This window comes from Protopterus annectens, chromosome 5.part1 (genome assembly GCF_019279795.1).
Source record: "Protopterus annectens isolate FY-2018-M chromosome 5.part1, PAN1.0, whole genome shotgun sequence".
NCBI lineage: Eukaryota > Metazoa > Chordata > Ceratodontiformes > Protopteridae > Protopterus > Protopterus annectens.
In genome coordinates this window covers 63,919,178-63,931,282 of record NC_056736.1, presented here as the reverse complement: position 1 = coordinate 63,931,282, position 12,105 = coordinate 63,919,178, and the positions used below count along the sequence as shown (strand labels likewise).

The 12,105-nt window shown below is 41.7% G+C and overlaps 1 protein-coding gene across 3 annotated transcripts in view; it reads right to left on the bottom strand.

The window, feature by feature from the left end:
- DIAPH3 (diaphanous related formin 3) overlaps nucleotides 1–12,105 on the bottom strand; it is a 4,946,160-nt gene that overhangs the window by 2,727,041 nt on the left and 2,207,014 nt on the right. For all 3 annotated transcript variants that reach the window (XM_044072887.1, XM_044072888.1, XM_044072889.1), the window contains one exon: nucleotides 8,919–9,035. In XM_044072887.1, coding sequence (XP_043928822.1) covers nucleotides 8,919–9,035 — 117 coding nt within the window. The remainder of the gene's footprint in view (nucleotides 1–8,918; nucleotides 9,036–12,105) is intronic.

Below are 12,105 nucleotides of genomic sequence, written 5' to 3'. Positions count from 1 at the left end.
GATTCTGGCCCTTTTTCTCATTCCAGGCACAAAACCGTTTCCATTGTGAGGAGTAAGCTTTCCTAGTAGAAGGCCTTCTGGCCTCCAAAATGACATCCTGCACCTCCTTGGAGAGTAGGGTCTGTTGTGAAGTTAAGGAATCTTCCATGCGGCCAGATTGAGTGTTTTCAGCTGACTGTGAAGAGTTTTGAAGCTGTGCTGAGTCATAAGAAGAGGCATTAGAGGTAGGGTCCATGTTGGGGAATGCGTCAGGCTCCTCAGGAGTGGGTACCAGTGCTGTCTTGGCCAGTCTGGAGCAATGAGAATCATCTTTGGTCTGTCTGCTCTGGTTTTTAATAGAACTTTGGGCAGCAGAGGAAGAGGAGGAAAGGCATAAACTGTCATTGTTGTCCAACTGAAAGATAGAGCGTCCACTCTCCAGGCCTGTGGATGAAAAGTCCTTGAGCAGAATTTTGTCAATTGGTGATTTTTGTGGGAGGCAAAGAGATCTATGTCTGGCCTTCCCCATGCTTGAATTATCTCTGTAAAAACTTGAGGGTGCAACTTCCATTCGTGTGGGTCTGTCATATTTCTGCTTGGGTTGTCTGCCAGCATGTTTTCCTTGCCTGGCAAGTACTGTGCTTGAAGTTCGATTTGTAATTCCAGCGCCATGTTCCAAAGTGACATGGCCAGCCTGCATAGGGGGTATGAATGGGTTCCTCTCTGTTTGTTTATGTACCACATTACTGTGGTGTTGTCTGTCCTTATCAATAGTTGACCTGGATGCAGAAGGTCTTTGAAAGCTATAATAGCATTTATTACTGCTAGCATTTCCTTTTGATTGATGTGTAGGTGCTTTTCTTTTTGGGACCATTTGCCCTGACTGCACCGATCTGTCATGTGCGCCCCCCAGGCATAGTCCGAGGCGTCTGTTGTGATGACTTGATTTGCTTGAGGCTTGCAGAATGGGAGACCTGTGCTTCTTTGGCATGCTTGAGCCCACCACAGAAATTCCTTTTGAAGACATGGAATCAGTGGTATTATTGTTTCCAAACTGTGGCTGTGTTGAGACCATAGGTTTTTCAGGTACCATTGAAATTTCCTCATATGCAGCTTTGCACATGGGATTAGTAGGATGCAAGATGCCATGAATCCCAGAGCCTGCAGGATTTTCCTTGCAGTCAGCCTGGTGAAATTTGCTAGTTTTCTGAAGTATTGTGTTAGTTGCCCCTGTTTCTCTGGCGTGAGGTAGGCCATCTGGGTGTTTGTGTCCAAGTTGGCACCCAGGAAAATTATTTTTTGAGAGGGTATTAGCCTTTATTTCTTTTTGTTGACTGTGTATCCCAGAGAATTCAACAACATTATTACAATAGCCAGATGTTTCAGAAGTATGTGCTTGTTGTACGCTTGGATCAGACAGTCGTCCAAATATGGGTATATTTTGTATCCCTTGAAGTCTGCAGTAGGCAATTACTGATGCCAGGCATTTCGTGAATACTCTGGGCGCAGTAGATAAGCCAAAGGGCAATGCAGAGAATTGATAATGGGTTGAACCTGCAAGAAATCTGAGGTATCTTCTGCAATCTTGTCTGATTGGGACATGCAAGTATGCCTCCTTGAGGTCCAATGTTACCAGCCAAGACTCCTTGCCCAGCTTGGGAAGAAGCTGCTGTAATGTGAGCATCTTGAATTTTGGCACGAGTAAAAATGTGTTTAGGATGGATAGGTCCAAAATAGGTCTCCAATCTTTTCCCTTCCTTGGTACCAGGAATAGTCTGGAATAAAAACCTTGACCTTGTTCTTGTGTAGGTACCTCTTGAATAGCATTCATGTCCATAAGATCTGAAATTTGTCTTTGTGCCTCTGCCCTTTGATTGTGTGGCAGGTTTGGCATGCCTCTCATTTGTGAAAGGGTGTGAAAATGGAATCTGTAGCCTCTGTTTATAATATCCAGGATCCATTTCTCTTTTGTGACAATATGCCAATTTTTCAAAAATAATGCCAGTTTTCCGCCTAAGGGTGCTGCCATTTGAGCCTTGCTTGGCATGCAAAGGGGAAAGTCACTGGGTTTGCTTTCTGAATGGCTGTGAACTATCCTCACCACCTCTTTGTGTAGGAGCTTGCCATTGTCTGCCTCTAAACGATCCTTGAGATTGCCCTCTGCCCCTTGGGCGCCTGTATCTACCTCTTTGGGGTCTGTCCGTGGCTGGAAAGGACCAATTTTTGGAAGGCCAATTTCTACTGAAACGTGGAGGTTGTACCTGTAGGAAATCTTTCACTGTTTGCATTGATTTAGCCTTTTCCTCCATTTTCTTTAATACCTCCTCAGCTTTAACACCAAATAATACATCTTTTTGCAGAGGAGCATCTAGTAATTTAGCTTTGACATGGATCTGGTAAGGTTTGCTCCTTAAGCCAGGCATGTCTATGTATGACTGATCCTGTAACAGCAGCTCTACATGAGGCCTCTAGAGCATCAAAACCACATTGCAAGGTATGTTTACCCACTTGTTCTGCACTATGCATCAAATCTTGCAACTCCTTCAAGTCTGGTTGTTCAGGTTGTGACATTTTGCTTCTCAACTGTGATAACAGAAACTGTTGGTACTTTAACATATGGAACTGGCAGTTTAATAGCCTCATGGTTAAGGTGGCCGAGGTGTATACCTTTTTTCCCCACCTTTCTAAAGCTCTGGAATCTCTCTCTGAAGGTAATGGATTTTTAGCAGTGGAGGCCTTAATTCCCTTGGGGTCCTGTGAGATAGTTTCTGGGTCAGCCACATGGCTTTTGAATAAGAATTGGTGCGAGTCAGGAACCCGGTAGTACCTGTCAGGCTTGACTGGGGCTGGAAGTAAAGAGTCTGGGTTAAGGCAGGCCTCCGAATACACATCATCTAGTATGTCTAAGACAGGAGGTGTAGCCAGAGGCCTGTGCTGAGGGAGCAAGAGAAAATCCCTAAGCCTTTTCTTGGAGTCCGAGTACTCTTGGCCTTCCCAGTGGAAGTGTTCCCTCAAGGCATGCAAAGTTTCCCCAAAAGAGTAATCCTCAGGGGGGGGGGGGCAGAGGGAATGTACTCCTCTGCATCAGAATCTTCAAAAGGGGAGTATGAATGTTCCTGTTCATCAGAGTGCTCTGAAATAATGGAGGCCTGGTCAGAGGAGGGGGATTCTTCCTCCACTCTGGGCCTTTTGTCCGGGGGGGGGGGGTTGAGAACCCCTGATAAGAGTAATCAAATCCTCAGCCATTTTAAGCATCTGTTTTTTAGGCATGGGGCCTGGAGAAGGGCCCTGTGTAGCTTGTCTCTTGAATGCATGGCTGCTTTAGACTTAGTGAAAGCCTTGATGGACAAAGAAGAGGAAGGCCTGAAGACACCTTGAGAGGTGGCAGACCTGTCTAAACACTGAGTTTCACCGCCTAGAGTGGCTTCGGTATCGGTAGTCGGGGTGTGGTTCGAGGAGCCTGCGACCTCGGGTACAGTAGACACCGCCAATGAAGTGTCGTCGGTAGTCAAGGGCTGTGTAGGCACCTCACTGAGAACCGGACCACCTGTAATCGGCTTAGGCGTGGTGTCGGTAGAAGCCGCGGACCTCGTATGTCAGTCCTTATCTTTGCGTCTTTTACTCAAAACTGGAGTCGGAGTATCCGACGACATAATGTAATTAAATTTTTTGCCAAAATAATGTTGGGCGAACTCCGCCCGACGCTTAATGGTGCGTTTGTTGAATGTAGCACAAAAACGACAGGCCGAGACGTCGTGGTCTGGGCCTAAGCAAGGAATGCAGAGGGAATGAAAATCCTTATGCGGTATTTGCTTCCCACATGAAATACAATTATTAACTTTGTCTGACATCGGTCTGAGGCAAGAAAAGTTTCCCCAACGGGGTACTTAGCTTTCAAGAAGACTTTGGTTGCAAAGTTTTCGTAATTTCAGGAGCTGGCCAACCGGCACTTGCGAACTGCTTCTGCTTCGGGCACCGCATGGCAAGAAAGACTGAAGAAAATGGCGTTGGCTGGTTCTTTTATACCCCTGTCGCACTGACATCAGGGAAGAAGCGACGACAACCGACGCCGGACCTAGACTTTGGAATTCGGCCGACTGAGGACCCGCCTGACGGCAGGAGAACCCATCTGTTATGACTGCAGCTGTATGCACGATGAACATCCTTAGGATGCATTCCCAGGATTTAAGATGCTTGCATACCTCAATGATCCCAAGATCTTCGACAGGGTCTGGTTAAAGCTTTTGCCTTCATTAGACAAGTGCAAGCTCACAACCTGAGAAGACATAGGAATGTAGAGAGCAATTAGTGAATAGACAACTTTAAGACTTAAGGCCAGGAACTTGCTTCAGTTTGTTTGTTCCAGTGGTAATGCTTTAATGTATGCCCAAGAATGTGAGGAGGATCATCACACCAGTCTATAAGTCATAATATTTTTGATAATCACCAACTTCACAGTCAGCTAATAATTAATTCCTCCTGCAATGATCCTCCTCTGGGCCAGTAATCAAGGAGCCTCAATCCTCACCACAGACACCAGTGAGGGATGTTCACCTGGAACAGAAATAGATACACACAGAATTTCCAGATGCAGCTCTATGCACAATTTCCCTTAAGAGCACCCAGGGAACACACACCCATCTTGGGGCTGGGTTTCCCTCTCTCTCACCAGGCCCAAAATAAGACCCAACACTAACCACATCTGTAAAGATGAGTCCTCAGCCGGGTGCTCCAAGCCAAGTCCTCCACCAAAAATTTACCAGCTATATCTCCCTCTGCCTAAACTATAAGGTAGATACTGCCACCAGAACACTCCAAAACCAAATACTCTAAGGATCTTACCAGGGTATCCAATTATACTGAGTAAAAGTAATACTAATACAAATGGCAGTGATTTGCCAATGCAGCAAGGCTTTCAGCAGTGGCCACAGTGTCACCAAATAAGTATAAGTACTCTCAAAGGTTAAAATATTCTCTAAAAGACCAGCCACAATGAGAAATGTAAGTACATGTAATAACAAAAGAACATAAAAATACTAAATATCTATTTACAATAAACACCAAAGTTTCATTCACAGGAAATATTAAAAATAACACAGAAGGATAGTTTCACAAAGATACAGAAAAACAGTTCTTATCTAATCTAACTACATTTTCCTGACTGATCTAAAGAATTACTATTCCCTGGTTACCTGCTAAAGCAAGGAAAGATAAAGTAGTTGAGTAGTCCTACTTAGCCAGGTTTCAAAAACAGACTGCCCTGAGACTTCTGTCTCATCTAGTATTAAAACATCATTTCAGTGCTAGATTACAAAATGACATCACATACATCTGGTCATCTGACTTCTGTTTTCCACACTGAACCAAAATCTAAAACGTGTGTCAGAACACACACACAGAGCTTTGCTAGAATGTGTTATTGCATCTGGAAACTATAAACCATTTCAAGAACTTCCACCCTTCTAGGGTAGCAATTAGTTCACCCCTAAGGACAATACAGTAGGATTCCTAGTCCTGGTTTTCACAGACATTTTGTCTCTGGCTGCAATCAGAACTGTAAAATACAATCTTTACGGCCTAAGCCAGGTAATTTAATTTCAGACTATTTTTCAAAGTTAGCTGGACTGAGATTAACCTATTCTCTTCCAGTATCCTGTTAAGATATACAGTTGATATAAAAAGTGTACACATTCCTGTTAAAATGCCAGTTTTTGTGATATAAAAATAAAAGACCACAATAAATCAATTCAATATTTTCCCACCTTCAATGTGACCTATAACCTGTACAATTCAATTGAAAAACAAAGAAATCTGTTAGGGGAAAAATATAAAATGTACAATAATCTGGTTGCATAAATGTGCACACCCTTGAACTAATACTTTGTTGAAGCACCTTTTGATTTAATTACAGCATTCAGTCTTCTTGGGTAGGAGTCTATCAGCATGGCACATCTTGACTTGGCAATACTCTTCCTTGCAAAAGTGCTCCAAATCTGTCAGACTGAGAGGGCATCTCTTGTGCACAGCCCTCTTCAGGTCACCCCACAGATCTTCTATTACATTTAGGTCTGGGCTCTGTCTGGGCCATTCCAAAACTTGAATTTTCTTCTGGTGAAGCCACATGTTTGTTGATTTGGATGTATGCTTTGTGTCACTGTCATGTTGAAAGGTGAAATTCCTCTTCATCTTCAGCATTCTAGCAGACGTCTGAAGGGTTTGGGCCAAAAGTGACTGGTATTTGTAACTGTTCATAATTCCCTCTAACTTGACTAAAGCCCCAGTTCCAGCTGAAGAAAAGCAACCCCAAAGCATGATACTGCCACCAGCATGCTTCACCGTGGAGATGGTGTTCTTTTGGTGATGCGAAGTATTGTTTTTGCAACAAACATACCTTTTGGAATTGTGGCCAAAAAATTCAACCTTGGTCTCATCAGACCATAAGACATTTTCCCCACATGCTTTTGGGAGACTTGACGCATTGTTTTGCAAATTTTAGCCAGGCCTGGATGTTTTTCTGTGCAAGAAAAGGCTTCCATCTTGCAACCCTACCCCATAGTCCAGACATATGGAGAATATGTCTTTTGGCAGCCTCTCTGACCAGTTTTCATCTTGTCTTTTCATCAATTTTGGGGGAATGTCCAGTTCTTTGCAACTCTTGGTTAGCTATTTGACAGCCGTGAAGATACTTGTTGTGGTGCTTAGGTATGTGAAAACAGTATACTTCTCAGCAGCAGCAGCAACCAAGAACTGAACTATAAGACAGGTCAAAAAGAAGTGGAAGGATTTAAGTATACATGAACTTAAGTAATCAGCAAGTTAGGCCATGGTGGGTATAACTACATGCCCAGACATTCTGGTGTTGGGACTTCGTTTACAAAACAGTGGATCCATTGGTCCTAAGCCTTAGACCTTTGAAATGGTAAACTATACTGGTAATTCTCCTCTGTCTAGTACAGCTTAATACCAGGGTGCTGAAAAAGATAAGTCATTTAATAGCAGTGTGTCTGATTCTCAAGGAGCAAGTGGGTTCCAACATAACTAAGGAAAATGTGGATCACCTCCTTGCCCTTGCAAGGATATTAGAAAGATCACAGGAACTTATCAGTATGCTCTACGTGTGCTTTGTGAAAAGTGATACAACATTTACTATGAACTGCATCTTACTATGTACAAGAAAGAGTTTTGTGAGGAGTGTTACAACAGAATAGCACTGAAAGTCTGATGATGCAGCACTCAGGCTTTGTATTTGCAACAGAAAGAGCAGTGTCCACATTATCCATATGGAGTCAAATATACTGAAGTGGGCATAAGATTGCCAAGGGTGTGGCTTTCCAAACCTCCCATTTTATTGTCATGACCAGGATATCAGAAAACAGTAAGATATGGGAAGTATCAATATAGTGAAGGGAAGTTACACTTCTGCTCCTGCAAACAATGCTGTTCTCCTAGCCTCAACATCTCTAATGTGCAATGGAATGTTTAATGCAAGAAGCAGTTGAGAAAAAAAAAAAAACAAGCATCTTCAGATAAGAGGTTGATGGTTCTCTCACTGCCACCCTCAAAAAAAGTCTCTCTGGAGAGCAGATATGAAAGCAGTCATCCAATGTGGAGTAACCCACATAAACTGAACTTGCCTGACAGGAAGGAAAGGAGAATGGGTAAATGCCCAGTGGATAGTGCAGTGGTGGCGGAAATGTGGGTACTGTAACAGACTGTTGTTAAGTGGAAGCTGAGTGGTAGGAAAAAGCTCTCAACTTACTGCTCAAGCTATGCCCCCCCCCCCCATCCTCCTCTTTGGTTTTGAGTTTGAGCTAATGGCCAAAAAGTTGAGATTACAGGTACATGTTAAAGAAATGACGTTCCTTCACACAGTTCTTGGGTTTAATCTTCATGACACAATGAGGAGACTGGCAGTCTTGGAAGATTCCTGAGTAGACTCAGTGCTCCTCAGGGAAGAAAGAACTCATTTAAGTAGATCTCAGCACCAAGCCAAAGAAGTTACTGACAGTGATGACTATGAGGCCACTAAAACAATTAATATCATCAAAGGAGGTTCAGGCTAATGCTTGGGTTTCTACTTCCTTACTTTCAGCTTCCTATCCTGTTCCTACTTGGGATCATACAAGGGACCCTGCCCCCATAATAAAACAGGATCTGACTGTCACTAATGCTATTATTTTGTTTACTGTGTGCCAGGGCCTTAAGCTTCAAATGTCTCCTGTTAATTGTGTTTAAATTGTAAAGCTTACACTGATGGCAGTCTTCAATGTTGTGTTTCCTCCCAAAGTAGGAAAGGGAGTGTCAGTGTAAGTCTTCAACAGTAATCTGCTAACAGAGATGTAGAGAGATTTAATGCTCAGTGGCAATGAAGACTGGAAATTATGTTCACAACCCACAGTTTATATTAACATATAAATTGTGCAAGTTGCAACAAAGTGAGTAGTAGCACTGTTATGTGTGTATGATTATGCCCCTTCTTCACCAAATGTATACTTCAAAGGATGGAGGAAAATGCTACAATGAGGACAGGAAGCAGGAAATTTAAGGGATCCTGGGAGTGGGAACTCTTGAAGGGATTCCTCATCCAGTTTCTACTGCCCAAATTAACCAAGATCTAAGGATGCCTCAAGTGTTCCTTTCATTACAAAGCTGTCACTGCTGCACATCATCACAGAAAAACCTTCAGAAAGTACATTTTCAAATATTCCTACTTGTGACAAACTCCAACAGTATCCCTCTACCTAAATGACTGCACTAATTTTGAGTTTACATTTTAATCTCAGATTTTTGTGTTACTGACAAACACTTGTTTCACATGCTAATTGTTAGGAATTAAAACAAAAATGCAGTCAAATTACTTACTCTATCAAGTCTCACAATAAGGTACAGCAGAGGACAATAAACATGTTGCCAGTGTCTAAAATGGAAGAATTTCTTACCGTATAAAATAGTCATTTCTAATCAGCAGAAGATGCTGGAGAATTGACAGAAAATATCCTTCAGAACCTGTGTCTTTCACCATGTTGTGCACCAAACTGAAGACATCATTCACATCGGTAAAAAAAAAGAGTTAAGAAAAATTCCAAACTAGATATGAAAATTGTACATTTTACAAACATGCTATTGCCCCCACCTCAGACATTTGAAAATCACATAGAGGAATACTTCCAGAGTCACAACTGCATCCAGTGCATCCAGACTTTAGTCGCAGGTCAGTCAAAATGGAAAAGCACATGTGATGTGCCTCAATGTCCATCACTGTAAAGCAACAGGAAGGTAATGGAAAAAAAAGTTACAGGAAGAGAAAAAACAGCATTAATTGGATAAAAACACTCCTCCTCCCCAAATGTATGATCTATATTACGACTTTTGCTAGATCCTGTGTACTTTACCAAAGCTGTCAACTCAGCTATTCTTAAGGTACATGTAATACAACTGTAAGGGCTGCATCACGGTTCTGCAAAAATGATTTCATAAATTACTTAAAATTCTTTCATAAATACTTTACAGTATACAGTAATAATGCACTATACTTTTGCCTCACAGTAAGACGCTGTCCGGTTCAATTCTCAGCTAGAGCGTCCTTCTGCGTGGAGACATTCGTGAATGGGTGTACCTTCGTTGAAGGTTGTGTGTCAGGGCTGGCAACTCGGCACGTGAAAATCAACTGCCAATCATTAGCGGACCGGAGTTCCGCTGTGGTGACCCCTAACTGGGAAAAGCCGAAAGACACAACAACAACAACTTTATTGCTACCAGCTCCAATGCCACTATGGGATGCTATCTCTATAACAAATCAGTTATTAGGTTTCAAGAACTCTGTGCATACCTCAGCTTCTCTCTGTGTAGTGCACAGCTGGAGAATGACACACACTGGTGAATGCAACCCTTTATGTATTTTAAAACAATTTCTCAACGTACTCCTGTTTTTGAAATCAGTTACTGAAAGACAGCACAATATCAACATCATCTTACTTGGTAAGAGTGCTTTTTTCCTAGTGTGCCACACCCTACATGTCTTACTGTACCCTCAAGTGCTGGATCCCCTCATTTACTTAAGTCTCAAACATGCCAGTACCACTTTTATAACCACACATAAAACCATCCTTAAGTTCCTCAACATGCCTTTGAAGTTCTTTCACTTCAGAAAAGGTGACTTAACTTTGACTGCTCACTCCTTATGCCCCAAGCAGGCTCTCAGTCTGCTGGACTACTTGTCAAATCTAGGTTACTGTCAAGTACTGGCAAACAACCTGCCATGGGTCTGTTTAACTCTTTCTTTTTGTTTTATTTTATAGAACCCTCAAGGCAAAATGGATTAGTCATTACACATGTAATAAAGAATGGCTACATTTTTAAATGTCAGTTTTACATTCAACCTGCATTTGAGGCTTCTTGGAACAATTCTGACAAACAGCTTGCATTTGTTCTTTATTCACATTTAAAATGTACAAGGACTCCATGACATTCTTCAATTTGTTTGTAAAAGTACTTCTATGAATAAACTTCTTGACAAATCTTCATGGACAAACACATAACTGCTCTGCTTCTACTGTAATTCTAATGCACACCATAAACATTTTGTTACATGGCATGCAACAAAACAAATCAATTAAATAAAATACAAAGATAAAAATGTCTCTGTACTACCTAAATTACAAAAAATGTTTAGTTACATGGAATTTCAAAGGTTGTATATGCAAAATATGTTTAAAAAACTCTTGCTCACATACATCTGCAATACATCATCTGCAGTTTTTTTTTTTACTTGTTACACCACTCTCATAAGCTGTACATTCATACAATCCTTTACATACTCAGACACAGACAAGAAAGGGCTTAATCATCTTCTCAACAAACGCAAAGTCAAGCAATTTTCGAAGACATGGCCACTGATGCAACATTCAAACCAAAACTAATAAAAAAACACCCTTATATGGAGCCAAAAGTGAATTATACAGTGCATGCTTCCTGCAGAATTTGTGGACCAGGTACTGAAAGATCTTCCTAGATAACAGCATATCATCAGGCTCTGTGTAAGTCATGCAGACTCCTGGTGCCAAACAATATTAGATTTAAAAAGGTCAAGTGACTTGTTAGACTATACAAATTTTCAGATGAGATTACTGGAAAGACTACCTAGTACTTAATCTCTGATCATTTTTGCTCTAACAGACTCCCTTCACCTCAGAAGTTAACTGCCCTATATTTTACTAACTCAGCCAAAGCCCCAAAAAACATCTCTCATTCACTAAAAACTGGACACTTCTAATGGTGCTGCTCAATAGGTCACAAAGTGCAGTCTTAACTGAAATATGTTGTGCCTGTATATTTCCACTGGCCCTCACCTGCAGTACATGCAGGTAACTCTCCCTGCACACTAGTTCCTGCATTCACCTAGAGCTAAAGGTGCTCTTTGGGCCAGCAGTAAAGTTTCAGTGCTGTTGCTAGTACCCCCTTTCCTCTCCTCTGAAATAAAAGGACATCAGATACTCAATTTATTCCACCCCTCTAACTGCTGTCCCTCTGATGCTACGGGCACTATGCAAATCTCAGCTGCTTCTTGCACAGTTGGAAACAATCATATGCCAGTGGGCTAGCAAAATGAACACCTTCTAAACAATGCCTGTTCATACTATCATACAATTATTGAGGTCAACAAAACCATACTACATACTGTTGCACGTTTACCTAGAGCTTCAACTCCCTGTTTTGTAATTTAATAATTTTTTTGCCACTTTTTTAGACGAGTGCTGCTAGTTATTTCAACAGACAAGAATGCTCAGCACATCTAAGGAGCGCTCAGTCTAATAAAGTGGGTTGAAGACTGCACTGAGTGGTTACTCTACTTTCATACACTATCACAATTCCTTTTTTAGAATTATGTTTGCATGAAATGGGGTTTACTGAATGAATAGTGAACTCTCAAATTTCTAAAGCTGAATTTCAGGCTGGTAATAAAGCAAGGTCTACAAGGTCTACAGAGACACAGAATCATAGCAAATACAAGGTAAATGGACCCACAGGGCCATTTACACTTGGCTAGTACCCGTACACCTTATCTCATTTTCAAGAATTATAGACGTCATACTAGTCACTGGCTGAATTTATGAATATCCATCCAAT